Here is a 15948-nt window from a genome sequence, read left to right on the forward strand (position 1 = left end):
GGGCGTTTCTGACAGTTAGCCAGAGACGTCCTTCTTCACAGCACAGCCAATCGCGCTGTGCTGTGAGAGCCGGGAGGAACGCCCCCTCCATCTGCTCGCAGTACTCGTCCATAGAGGAGCATTATCAGGGAGGGAAGGGGGAGTTCCTCCCGACTCTCACAGCACAGCGCGATTGGCTGTGCTGTGAAGAAGGACGTCTCTGGCTAACTGTCAGAAACGCCCTTCTGACCATAGAAGAGCTACAGTACCGGACCGTAAGCTCTTCACACTGGGCCCACATCGGGAAAGCCTTTTCGGCAATATATAGAACTGCCTGTGTGCAAAATGGTGAAAGGTCCTCTTTAATGCAGGGCTGCAATGATGTTGAAATGTGTTTTGGGGGATAAAGTTAATTTTCTAGACAAATATTGACTTTGCAAGTAATTGCTGTTAAGCTGATCACTCTTTATAACATTCTGGAGTATATGCAAATTGCCATTAGAAAAACTGAAGCAGTAGACTTTGTAAAAATTAATATTTGTATCATTCTCAAAACTTTTGGCCATGACTGTACACGTCACACACACAGCTCTGCTGCATACACGTCGCACACACAGCTCTGCTGCATACACGTCACACACACAGCTCTGCTGCATACACGTCACACACACAGCTCTGCTGCATACACGTCACACACACAGCTCTGCTGCATACACGTCACACACACAGCTCTGCTGCATACACGTCACACAGACGGCTCCGCTACATACACATCACACACATATGGCTCCACTACATACACGTCACACACAGACGGCTCCACTACATACACGTCAAACACACACAGCTCTGCTACATACACGTCACACACAGCTCTGCTGCATACACGTCACACACACACAGCTCTGCTACATACACGTCACACACACACAGCTCTGCTACATACACGTCACACACAGCTCTGCTACATACACATCACACACACAGCTCTGCTACATACACGTCACACAGACAGCTCTGCTACATACACATCACACACACAGCTCTGCTACATACACGTCACACACACACAGCTCTGCTACATACACATCACACACAGCTCTGCTACATACACGTCACACAGACAGCTCTGCTACATACACATCACACACACAGCTCTGCTACATACACATCACACACAGCTCTGCTACATACACGTCACACACATCTCTTTTACATACGTCACACACAGGCGGCTCTGATATCTAGTCATGTGATTCTGTGACTCCTCCCATACAGGTGACCTCATCACAGATCCTTTAGCTCACTAGGATTTAGTATCTTCTGCACAGACAAAGGTATAACAGCAGGACCTGATCATGTGACTCCTTGACTCCTCCCACACCTCTGACATCATCACAGGTCCTGTGAGCAGACGGCTGCTGTACCCGAGGAGGTAAGTGCTCGCTCTCAGCCCTTCTCATACATTCAGTGGCCCCCACACACTATAATGTCCTCCCTGTGGCCCCCACACACTATAATGTCCTCCTCGTGGCCCCCACACACTATAATGTCCTCCTCATGGCCCTGTTGGATCCTACAATAAACTTGAGACTGGGCAGGAGATTCCCCTTCCAGCAATGACCCTAAACCTCCAGCCCGAGCTCCAGTGAATGGTTTCGATCACAGAATATTCCGCTCTTAGAACGGCCCAGTCACAGTCCAGACCTAAATCCCATTGAGCATCTGTGGCAAGACATGAAAATTGCTGTTCACAGACGCTCCATCCAATCTGGCTGCAAAGAAGAAGAAGGGGCAGAAATCTCATCTCTAGATGTGCAAAGCTGGAAGAGACCGAGCCCAAAAGACTTGTAGCTGGAATTGTAGCCAAAGGCGGCTCTACAAAGTATTGCTATAGGGGTGTGAAGACTTTTACACGTCACACTTGTCAGATGTTTATTGGATTACAATGTTAATAACCTTCTATCATTTTCCTTCCACCTCACAATTATCTGATACTTTGTGTTATCGCTGAAAATCTCAAGAAAATACATTTAAGTTTGTGGTTGTCACAAAATGTGACAAACGTCAAGGGGTGTGAATACTTTTACAAGCCCCTGTATCGGTGTTAGATCTCTGGATGGAACATTCTCCGGGACACTCATTCCTCTCATGTCCCTACAGCGGGGCCCATTCTCTACGTCCTCTATACCATCATGTAAGATTCTGCTCATTTCAGTAAGTCACAAACCTACAGATTCCCGTTGGCCACTTTCTCCTCTGCATTAGTAACTTGTTGTTGCACGTTGCGTACTAGGCTGTAATACTTCCTCTTCTGTCAGGGTCAGGGAGGACTGTACAGTTAGTTCCAGTGTGCTGGTAATATCAGGGGCCGAGTGTCTTCACCTCTATGGCCAGTAGATTGTAGTCCAGACAGAAATGTGGGAGATCTATCTGTGACAGTTGTGGCTGTTCCAAGAGATCGATGGACGAACCATCACTTGTTGTGACTGAAGCTGCAGGGAAAGTCAGTGTCATCTTTACAAGTGTCAGCTCCGTATCTTTGGACTCTTCCTCACCTTCTTGAGGGTTTCTTCCCCTCCTTAGTGGGTAGCACGGCTCATTCTACTAGAGCTGCTGGAGCCTCCTGGGCTGTTCGGCATCAGGTTTTGGTTCTTCCAGATCCAATTTGTGTTGTCACACCCCGGGCAGCACTGATCACCCCTCAGCCAGTACGCTTGAGGCTGATCTAATACTCCCAATGAGATTCTGTTCAGCCTATCACACACCTTATATACCCACCAAGCCGGCCCACAACAAGTCACTTCCTTCCTGAGCTACACGCTGCCGACGTCAGAAGTAGGAGGTGGTGATAATAATGGGACTCAACTCTTCTATTTATTCCATGGGATTCCGTGTAGTGATTACATTGTCTCATCTTCTCTCCATTCAGGTTCCTACAATATAGAATCCTCTCAGTATCTTCTATATAAGAGAATATTCTTGATTGATCCATCAAGGATGGAAAGAGACAGGAACAAGATGGCGGAAAGTCTATTAAATCTCACCCTAGAGATCATCTACCAGCTTACTGGAGAGGTGAGAGATTCTGATGATGTCATCATGACATCATTCTTATCTATAGTAATAACAGATGATATGACTGGAGAGGTGATGGACTCTGGACATGTATGTAGTGAGATTTATTAATGTGTCTCCCCATAACCAGGATTACACAGTAGTGAAGAAGACCTCTAGTGGGCGCTGTCAGGCTCCTGTATATGGAGGAACCCTGAGCCCAATCCCAGGGCCTCCACCTCACCCCCTGATACAGGAGGAGATCAATGGACAGAAGATCCTAGAACTCACCAACAAGATGCTGGAGCTGCTGACTGGAGAGGTGACACTGCTGGGAATGCTGGGACATTATACAGTAACTGGAGGGGTCGGGGTGATGACTGTATCATTGTGTTGTCAGGTTCCTATAAGGTGTCAGGATGTCGCTGTCTATTTCTCCATGGAGGAGTGGGAGTATTTAGAAGGACACAAGGATCTGTACAAGGAGGTGATGATGGAGGACCAGCAGCCCCTCACATCAGCAGGTAATAGACATGACTATATACACATGGACTTCCATTATTTGTATGTACAGAATGAATTCAGTCCCTGTCTGTGTTTCCTACAGGTAGATCCAGTAAGAGGACAACACCGGAGAGATGTCCCAGTCCTCTTCTTCCACAGGATGATGATCAGGTAGATGGAGATATTCCCTATGATGTGTAGACGGGCTGTGAAGTCCTTGTGGTCAGTCTTGTTGTATCCAGCAGTATTATATGGTTATATACATGGGCGGTGTCATTGAGCCGCCATCTAATATGTTTATCCGGCTTCTCACAGACCTGCAGCTACTGTCAGGACATCTTTCATCTTCATGCGGATTAATGATCTAGAACATTCTCTGTGACTTCCCCATTTGTCCGGTGACTTTTACATTATTTGTTTCCCAGATTTTCCATCAGGATAAAGATGTGAGCGACATGAATGCTATATCTATGAGAATAAAGGAAGAGCCCTATGTGAGTGGTGATGAGAAGTGTGAGGAGGACATTCCTACAGGGACCCGCCCAGGTGAGGAGTCACCACTATATAATTGTAGGGGACGTCAAATGGTCCTCAATATGTTGCAGGGTTCCAAATTAAATAATTAACAGGCCTAGATGGGCTACCACCCATTGGGCCTGGAGAAGCCACACGCACACACACGCAGCTGATAGTGTATCAAGTGAGTTCTGATTTATTGTTACAGAGAGTCAATATTTATACAGACAAGAGCAGGTTGGACTATTCTAATGACATAAGCTGTGGCACATGACTATTGGATAAGGTCTGCATCTCATTATTACACTCCAACCTGGGATGACCTTTCTCATGACATGAAGAAAGAATCTAAGATATTTATGTGTAAACCAACATCTTACACTAATTCTAGATGTATATATCACAGCAAGAGAGATAATGATCACATGCTGGTCCGCTCCGGCCTTGGGGCTAACGATCAACAGGTTATTTGAATCGGTTTCTACACCCACCCTCAAAGATGAATAGTCTTAGCACAAACAGATAAGGAGTTATAACCCAACCATCAACATTCCACACGCCTTATCCCCTAAAGGGGTCTCTTAGACTCTAAACAGACATCCTTATGAAGCTTATATAAGAAAAAGGTTACAAAATGGCTGACAGAATACAAGATGGAAGATGTGATCCTAACATAATGTATAGAAGGGTCACTGATTCTCCTCAGTCACCGACTGCTACAATTTTGTGGAGAATTTTTTAGCCTCTGTTCTGTCACATTATCCAACTATATATTCTGCGATTCAGCTAATATACACATAATACATGAATAATAGTGCGATACTGTTATAGGTGAGAACACATGTAGTATAGAATATGTTTCATTCATATTTAGTGAAGCCGTATGGGCCAAGAACACAAGAAAAATAAAACTAGACGACCCCCCCCCATCCCGGGGGACTGTAGGTTGTAATTGGGCCTAACAAAAAGCTATAAAATAAAACCTAAGACTTGTCTGTAGAATTCTTTTGGCTGAAATCTCTAAACAGTGGCCCCCAGCGAGGCAGAAGGGGTGTAGGACAGCTACGGGCTACACTTAGGGTACTGGGAAACCAAAGGGGCAAGGCAACAGGAGGAAGTATAGTCCGACAACAGAAGGGGGAGGGTAAGAGGAAAGAGAAAGCAGAGGAGGAGAGGGGTGCCAAGGGACCCGTCAGTGTAAGAATGAGCTGGAAGAGGAGAGAAACTTTTCACCCCGGATTTCTTCCTCACCGGCTGTCAGTCCTCGTGAAGGGAAAGAATTTACCAGAATTATATAGCAGATTATTTCAGGGGCGGAAAAATAATCCTCCAGCTCGATCTTCAGGCAGATTCCACCTCAGAGCTCTATGGAAATAAATGGGAGGTGGAAAATCCGGCCTGGCCAGTAAGGAATCTGATGGAGATTCTGGGGCTGATTTGGTAAAGCGGGAAAATTAATCTTTCAAAATTCCTGAAGCAGCTTCTACAAATGTCACTGTGTAAACCTCACCTTAGACCCCAATCACACTATGGAATCCGGACTAGAAAATCTGGTCTGTACGTCAGTCACATTTCCCAGCCTGAACTCTGTCCACACACCAGGACTCCCCGTATCTTAGTGATCTATGACGCTAGGAGTCCCTGCTTCCTTGTGACTCCACAGACCCTACTACATACTGTGTGGGACAGCAGATCCGCGGTGAGTTCAGGCTGGGAAATCCAGCAGATGTGGTTTGGATTCTATTGTGTGTATGGGGTGTAATACAGTAAGATTTATGGCATCCTACAGTATTATTCCACATAAGTGGCCATAGTTAAGCAGCCAGGGATTGTGTTCACCTCTACAGTGAATAGAAACAAATAGGATTTTAAAAAAACCCAAACAAATTGAGATACTCAACATACACGTACTTTATAAAAATTAAATATATCCTTTATTAAGCATTACATGTCTAAAAATACACATAACATATAACACACAGAAAACTATTATTCAAAACTGTACAAAAATGGGGCAACCCACTGAGGCAATAAACTGTGCTTATCAACCACCAGAACAGAGAAAGACATATACAGAGAAAGAGCAGCATTGGAAATATAGTGGTTTTTATATGTATATATATGTGAATGTCCCAAATCCTTTCCAAATCCTTCCAATCACATATTGAAGCATATCAAAAATAAAATGGGAAACAGGAGAAGGAAGGGGGACACAATCTCCACTGAAAGCCAGAGAAAATACCCTGTCCTAGAGAATGTATGCAATGATAACAGGGAGATAAACACAATATAATGCTGCTCAATGCAAGTAAATACTATATGAGAAACATTCTCCAACTAAAAGTCTGTCCAAAAAACAGGGTATCTAGGGGAGGAAATGACATCTCTTACCCATAGTAGGTGATGCACAGGAGCCCGCAGTATGGGTCTGACCCACCCAACAGTGACCTAGAGCAGTGGTGGCGTCTCCTGCCCCGCTTCATTACTATTTACTATCACTGACCTCCGTCTCAGCACAGTGAATACTAATGAAGTAGGCCGCGCTGCCGTCATTTGCTGCCTGTGCCACTGACTTCACTTCTTCACATGGTCTGAAGCGTCTCAGGCAGCGGCAGCTCAGTGGGGAATATACTTATAAGGTTATGTTATTCAATAATAGTAACATCAGTTTTCTTCTTGTCAGATATCTGTACCAGGAGCTCAGAGGAACATCTGATATCTACAGATTATAAAGCAGAGGATCATGGTATCACACAAGATCCATATGAAGAACATGTCATTACTCCAGATATACCCTCAGCCCTACAGGAGAAAGATCTTTCTACTAATTCATCACAGTCTGTTAAGCAAAATGAAAGCTGCAGAAGGGGTGTTATACATCAGAGAACTCACACAGGAGAGAAGCCATATTCATGTCCAGAATGTGGGAAATGTTTTACTTCGAAATCAAATCTTTTTGGACATAAAAAAATTCACAGAGGAGAGAAGCCATATTCGTGCTCAGAATGTGGGAAATGTTTTTTTCGCAAATCACTTCTTGTTGATCATCAAAAAACTCACACAGGAGAGAAGCCTTATTCGTGTCCAGAATGTGGGAAATGTTTTACTTGGAAATCATCTCTTTTTGAACATCAAAAAATTCACACAGGAGAGAAGCCTTATTCATGTTCAGAATGTGGGAAATGTTTTACTCAGAAATCAAGTCATGTTAAACATCAAAAAACTCACACAGGAGAGAAGCCTTATTCGTGCTCTGAATGTGGGAAATGTTTTGCTCGCAAATCATCTCTTTTTGGACATCAAAAAACTCACACAGGAGAGAAGCCTTATTCGTGTCCAGAATGTGGGGAATGTTTTACTTGGAAATCATCTCTTTTTGAACATCAAAAAATTCACACAGGAGAGAAGCCTTATTCATGTTCAGAATGTGGGAAATGTTTTACTCAGAAATCAAGTCATATTAAACATCAAAAAACTCACACAGGAGAGAAGCCTTATTCGTGCCCTGAATGTGGGAAATGTTTTACTCGCAAATCGTCTCTTTTTGAACATCAAAAAATTCACACAGGAGAGAAGCCATATTCGTGCCCAGAATGTGGGAAATGTTTTACTTGCAAATCAAGTCTTGTTAAACATGACAAAACTCACACTGGGGAGAAGCCTTATTTGTGCCTAGAATGTGGAAAAAATTTTAACCAGTTATCAATTCTCAATAGACATAAGAGAATTCACACAGGGGAGAAGCCATATTCATGCCCAGAATGTGGGAAATGTTTTACTTGCAAATCAAGTCTTGTTAAACATAACAAAACTCACACTGGGGAGAAGCCTTATTTGTGCCTAGAATGTGGGAAATTTTTTAACCAGTTATCAATTCTCAATAGACATAAGAGAATTCACACAGGGGAGAAGCCATATTCATGCTCTGAATGTGGGAAGCGTTTTGCTCACAAATTCCATCTTGTTGAACATCAAAGAACTCACACAGGGGAGAAGACTTATTCATGTTAAGAATGTGCGAAATGTTTTGCTTATAAAACACATCTTGTTGAACATTAAAGAACTCACACAGGGGAGAAGCCATATTCGTGCCCAAAATCTGGGAAATGTTTTATGTCTAAATCAGTACTTTATACATTTTATTTATATAGCGCCAACATATTCTGCAGCACTGTACAATTTGTAGGGTTCAAATACAGACAGATACATAACAAAGAACGTCATTTCACACAATGGGACTGAGGGCCCTGCTTGCAAGAGCTTACAATCTATGAGGTAGAGGGGGTGACACAAGAGGTAGCAGGGGCGGCATTGCTTATACAGTATTCAGACAATTTTGTAATAGAGGTGACTGTCATTACACAAACAAAACCTTATGAGCCATCACTAGTGGTGTCCTGTAACATGTGGATGGAGCTTGGTCAAATAATGTTAGCCTGAAAAGACATCCTATCATGTGGGGTAATGTGGGAGCGGGGACAGAGGAGGGTTAAATTTTGGGGATTCTAAATATAGTACGGAAGGGTTTACGTTAGAAATTGTGATAGGCCTGTCTGAGAAGATGTGTCTTTAGTTTGCGTTTGAAAGTGGTTGGACAGAGTGAGAGATAGTTAAAGGACCTGAAAACAGCTCCTGGGATGGGGCAAAGGTGGGATGACTCTCCTGGGAAGATTGGGCATGTTGGGAGGAAGGAGGACCAGTCTCTTGGCAAGGAAGAGGACTTGAGGGAGTGGCTGACTGGCTGGTGGAAAAGGTGCTGGAAGTATTAACCACTAGCTATTGTAACACCTGTTCCTGGTGCTCAGGCCTGGTCAGTGTGGTACCCTGCACCCTGCTTAATGTAGCCATCAAGCCAAGGACTGTGGAGAAGCGCAATGCTTGCTGCCGCACAGCAGTAGGCACGGGATGCGCTGTAGCTTGTCCACAACCCTGCTCCCCAGCTACATTTCCACGCCCCCAGCCTTGTTTATGTCCCTTTGTGCTAGCCTTGTGCATTTTCAGTGTATACCAGTATATTTTTTTGGTATACACTCAGGGTAGATATATGTAGTGTTTATCTACTGCAGTACATACCGGATGACAGTATACAGGTTTAGTCTCACCCGTATGAGAGAAGTAGACTGAGTGAGTGCACAAATGTTTTTTTTTTTTTTGTATATACGCAGGGTAGATACTATATATGGAGCGTTTATCTACTGCAGTATATACTGGATGACAGTATACAAGTTTCTTCTCACCCCCTATGGAACAGGTATATACTGTATATGAGTGGTTGGGAATTTGAGCCCTAAAAAGGGCTCTTGGGATATTTTGTCAGGTTGAGTCTATATACTGGAGGTGTATTTCTCCTCTTCCTACAGTTTAGTTCTGATAAGATAAGATAATCCTTTAATAGTCCCACAATGGGGAAATTTCAGTGATACAGTTTCATAGATGGTACAGTAGTATATAACAAGAGAAACACATAGAAGCTCATGGCAGATAGAGAAATCCTAGGAATCATAGCAACTAAAAAGAAAGAAACACAGACACACTGCAGGATCATTTAGTTCTCTGTGCGGAGTGATGTTAATAATACAGCCGAATGTGGTTGGAGGACACGAGGAGGGGGCACAGCATGTGGATATAACAAGCAGAAAGGTTTGTTTTGCAGAGGTGGGGACATATGCAGCTATCATAATAACGTGGCAGTTCCTTTCATAGGTAGTGGGATCTCCTGCTCACAGCTGATAGTTCGGTATCTTGTATCAGCACTATTTTTCGTTAACCACAATAAAATGTCCCAAATGTCCTTCATCACAAGCCCTCCTCTTCCTCCTTTCTTCTTACCACTGTGTTCTACTGCCCAAAGAAGTCTGAAGCCATCCAGGTAGACAGGCTGCTGCTCTCTTGCCAAGCTTCCATAAACTAGGTGGGGGATGGTAGGTTCCGAGGCTGTAACAGAGTCCCACGTGTCCACAGTAATAGAAAGAAATACCAGTCAGCAGTAGCATCTTCACACATCAGCAATCGACTCCAGAAATCATCTCCTTGAAAGAAGAAGTCCGCACTTCCATGCAGTTTTCTCCTCCAGCTTTCTCTGCCTCATGGTGACCATGCTGTCCTTAGCTCAATGGGGGATGGTAACAGGCACATGTCCACACAGGAAATTCCAGGTCATCAGGTCTTGAGTCTTGTCCATGCTTTAACAATAGAAACAAAAGGAAAGAAATACTCCACAGGGTCTTCCATTCGATTTATAGCTGCTAATTCATAGTGCTAGGTTGCTTGAGTAGAGGATTCTTGAAGATACAGACAAAAAGAGTGAAAAGGAAGGTAAAGGTTACTCTCAGCTTGGAGCTCTGTATCGAGGCAGCCACTCAGTGCGGCGCCATCTTGAACTGTTGGTTTTCAGTTTTCCTGCCTAGCAGAAGCTAAATTCTCTCTCTGACCCTCAGCACAATGTCTCTCCCTATCTCACCAAACCGCATCCAGCACGAATATGGCTGACACTATTCTTAAAAATCTGAGGTCACCTGATTTAGCCAATGACTTTTTTTTTTTTTTTTGATGCCTACGATTTCCTGCTTCCTGTCCCACCTCCCCTGCACAGATATTGGTGCAAAAAAAGTGCCAGGGGAGGTTGGAGGGGATACGAATTTTTACTGCGTGGTATTCCATCGTAATCGAATATCTCAAATACCTTAATATCCGATCGAATAACTACTCGATTGAACGGTATTCGCTCATCTCTATAAATGAGTCAAAACAGTTGATAAGGAGACATCTGATGTTTAGGCCACATAATGTTCTGTAGGGGAAGGCCCCACGTTGCGAGCTGTACCCCAAAATCACAGCGGAAAAGACCACGGCAGAAACGTATTGTGTTTTCCTCTGCAGACTTTCTGGCCCTGTTAATGTAGGCTGCTAGCTAAAAAAAGAAAAAGAAACGACATGACCTTTCTTCAGGCGTTTTCATTTCAGATGCGACTTGGATTTAGTCAGGGAGAGACGTGCTGCCCAGGGTTAGCTAGGAATTAGCTTCTGTTAGGCAGGAATATTAAACCAACAGCTCTTATAAGAGCTACACTGCTAGAAGAGTGTATATACACCATCAGTATATATACACCATCAGTATATACACCATCAGTATATACACCATCAGTATATACACACACCATCAGTATATATGCACCATCAGTATATACACCATCAGAATATATACACCATCAGTATATACACCATCAGTATATATGCACCATCAGTATATATACACCATCAGTATATATACACCATCAGTGTCAGTATATACACCATCAGTATATATACACCATCAGTGTCAGTATATACACCATCAGTATATATACACCATCAGTATATATGCACCATCAGAATATATACACCATCAGTATATACACCATCAGTATATATGCACCATCAGTATATATACACCATCAGTATATACACCATCAGTATATATGCACCATCAGTATATATGCACCATCAGTATATATACACCATCAGTGTATACACCATCAGTATATATACACCATCAGTGTATACACCATCAGTATATATACACCATCAGTATATACACCATCAGTATATATGCACCATCAGTATATACACCATCAGTATATATACACCATCAGTATATATACACCATCAGTATATATGCACCATCAGTGTATACACCATCAGTATATATGCACCATCAGTATATACACCATCAGTATATATACACCATCAGTATATATACACCATCAGTATATATGCACCATCAGTGTATACACCATCAGTATATATGCACCATCAGTATATATGCACCATCAGTATATATACACCATCAGTGTATACACCATCAGTATATATGCACCATCAGTATATATGCACCATCAGTATATATACACCATCAGTGTATACACCATCAGTATATATACACCATCAGTATATATACACCATCAGTGTATACACCATCAGTATATATGCACCATCAGTATATACACCATCAGTATATATACACCATAAGTATATACACCATCAGTATATATGCACCATCAGTATATATACACCATCAGTATATATACACCATCAGTATATACACCATCAGTATATATGCACCATCAGTATATATACACCATCAGTATATATGCACCATCAGTATATATACACCATCAGTATATATACACCATCAGTATATATGCACCATCAGTATATATGCACCATCAGTATATATACACCATCAGTATATATGCACCATCAGTGTATACACCATCAGTATATATACACCATCAGTATATATGCACCATCAGTATATATGCACCATCAGTATATATACACCATCAGTATATATACACCATCAGTATATATGCACCATCAGTATATATACACCATCAGTATATATGCACCATCAGTGTATACACCATCAGTATATATACACCATCAGTATATATGCACCATCAGTATATATACACCATCAGTATATATACACCATCAGTATATATGCACCATCAGTATATATGCACCATCAGTATATTCACCATCAGTATACTGTATATACACCATCAGTATATATACACCATCAGTGTCAGTATATACACCATCAGTATATATACACCATCAGTATATACACCATCAGTATATATACACCATCAGTATATACACCATCAGTATATATACACCATCAGTATATATACACCATCAGAATATATACGCCATCAGTATATATACACCATCAGTATATATACACCATCAGTATATACACCATCAGAATATATACACCATCAGTATATACACCATCAGAATATATACACCATCAGTATATATGCACCATCAGTATATACACCATCAGTATATATACACCATCAGAATATATGCACCATCAGTATATACACCATCAGTATATATACACCATCAGAATATATGCACCATCAGTATATACACCATCAGTATATATACACCATCAGTATCAAATCAAATCAAAAATGCTTTATTGGCACGTCCGAATAGGTATTTGGCATTGCCAAAGCTAGTAAAGTGGGCGGCGGGGGGGGGGGGGGGGGGAGTTGGGTTGGGTGGGTGGTGGGTATGGGGGGGGGGGGGGTTGGGTTATAACAGTCCATGGAGTCTCATCTTCCTCTTCGTTGGTGACTGCGATATGGTGGGGGGTTGGAGGTGGGGCAGTATATACACCATCAGTATATATGCACCATCAGTATATATGCACCATCAGTATGTATACACCATCAGTATATATGCACCATCAGTATATATGCACCATCAGTATGTATACACCATCAGTGTATACACCATCAGTATATATACACCATCAGTATATACACCATCAGTATATATACACCATCAGTATATATGCACCATCAGTATATACACCATCAGTATATACACCATCAGTATAAAATACACCATCAGTATATACACCATCAGTATATATGCACCATCAGTATATACACCATCAGTATATATGCACCATCAGTATATATGCACCATCAGTATATATGCACCATCAGTATGTATGCACCATCAGTGTATATGCACCATCAGTATATATGCACCATCAGTATATATGCACCATCAGTATGTATACACCATCAGTGTATACACCATCAGTATATACACCATCAGTATATATGCACCATCAGTATATACACCATCAGTATATATGCACCATCAGTATATATGCACCATCAGTATATATGCACCATCAGTATGTATACACCATCAGTGTATACACCATCAGTATATATACACCATCAGTATATACACCATCAGTATATATACACCATCAGTATATATGCACCATCAGTATATACACCATCAGTATATACACCATCAGTATAAAATACACCATCAGTATATACACCATCAGTATATATGCACCATCAGTATATACACCATCAGTATATATGCACCATCAGTATATATGCACCATCAGTATATATGCACCATCAGTATGTATACACCATCAGTGTATACACCATCAGTATATATACACCATCAGTATATATGCACCATCAGTATATACACCATCAGTATATACACCATCAGTATATATGCACCATCAGTATATACACCATCAGTATATACACCATCAGTATATATGCACCATCAGTATATACACCATCAGTATATATACACCATCAGTGTATACACCATCAGTATATATACACCATCAGTATATATGCACCATCAGTATATATACACCATCAGTATATATGCACCATCAGTATATATACACCATCAGTGTATACACCATCAGTATATATGCACCATCAGTATATATACACTATCAGTATATATGCACCATCAGTATATATGCACCATCAGTATATATACACCATCAGTATATATGCACCATCAGTATATATACACCATCAGTATATACACCATCAGTATATACACCATCAGTATACTGTATATACACCATCAGTATATATACACCATCAGTGTATACACCATCAGTATATATGCACCATCAGTATATATACACCATCAGTATATATACACCATCAGTATATACACCATCAGTATATATACACCATCAGTATATATGCACCATCAGTATATATACACCATCAGTATATATACACCATCAGTATATACACCATCAGTATATATACACCATCAGTATATATGCACCATCAGTATATATACACCATCAGTATATATACACCATCAGTATATATGCACCATCAGTATATATGCACCATCAGTATATATACACCATCAGTATATATGCACCATCAGTGTATACACCATCAGTATATATACACCATCAGTATATATGCACCATCAGTATATACACCATCAGTATATATGCACCATCAGTATATATACACCATCAGTATATATGCACCATCAGTGTCAGTATATACACCATCAGTATATATACACCATCAGTATATACACCATCAGTATATATACACCATCAGTATATACACCATCAGTATATATACACCATCAGTATATATACACCATCAGAATATATACGCCATCAGTATATATACACCATCAGTATATATACACCATCAGTATATACACCATCAGAATATATACACCATCAGTATATACACCATCAGTATATACACCATCAGTATATATACACCATCAGTATATACACCATCAGTATATATGCACCATCAGTATATACACCATCAGTATATATGCACCATCAGTATATATGCACCATCAGTATATATACACCATCAGTATATATGCACCATCAGTATATATGCACCATCAGTATGTATACACCATCAGTGTATACACCATCAGTATATATACACCATCAGTATATATGCACCATCAGTATATACACCATCAGTATATACACCATCAGTATATATGCACCATCAGTATATACACCATCAGTATATATACACCATCAGTGTATACACCATCAGTATATATACACCATCAGTATATATGCACCATCAGTATATATACACCATCAGTATATATGCACCGTCAGTATATATACACCATCAGTGTATACACCATCAGTATATATGCACCATCAGTATATACACCATCAGTATATATACACCATCAGTGTATACACCATCAGTATATATACACTATCAGTATATATGCACCATCAGTATATATGCACCATCAGTATATATACACCATCAGTATATATGCGCCATCAGTATATATACACCATCAGTATATACACCATCAGTATATATACACCATCAGTATATACACCATCAGTATATACACCATCAGTATACTGTATATACACCATCAGTATATATATACCATCAGTATATATGCACCATCAGTATATATACACCATCAGTATATATACACCATCAGTATACTGTATATACACCATCAGTATATATACACCATCAGTATATATGCACCATCAGTATATATGCACCATCAGTA

At 40.9% G+C, this 15948-nt stretch overlaps 1 protein-coding gene and 1 pseudogene across 1 annotated transcript; both read left to right on the plus strand.

Annotated features, from left to right (window-relative positions):
• LOC142189602 (uncharacterized) overlaps positions 1-15948 on the plus strand; it is a 243420-nt pseudogene that overhangs the window by 195913 nt on the left and 31559 nt on the right.
• LOC142204867 (gastrula zinc finger protein XlCGF66.1-like) lies at positions 2980-3741 on the plus strand. The gene is made up of 4 exons (XM_075276197.1): positions 2980-3057; positions 3188-3358; positions 3437-3560; positions 3644-3741. Exons 1-4 carry the CDS (start codon positions 2980-2982, stop codon positions 3739-3741), a joined length of 471 nt encoding a protein of 156 aa, XP_075132298.1.

This window comes from Leptodactylus fuscus, chromosome 1 (genome assembly GCF_031893055.1).
Source record: "Leptodactylus fuscus isolate aLepFus1 chromosome 1, aLepFus1.hap2, whole genome shotgun sequence".
NCBI lineage: Eukaryota > Metazoa > Chordata > Amphibia > Anura > Leptodactylidae > Leptodactylus > Leptodactylus fuscus.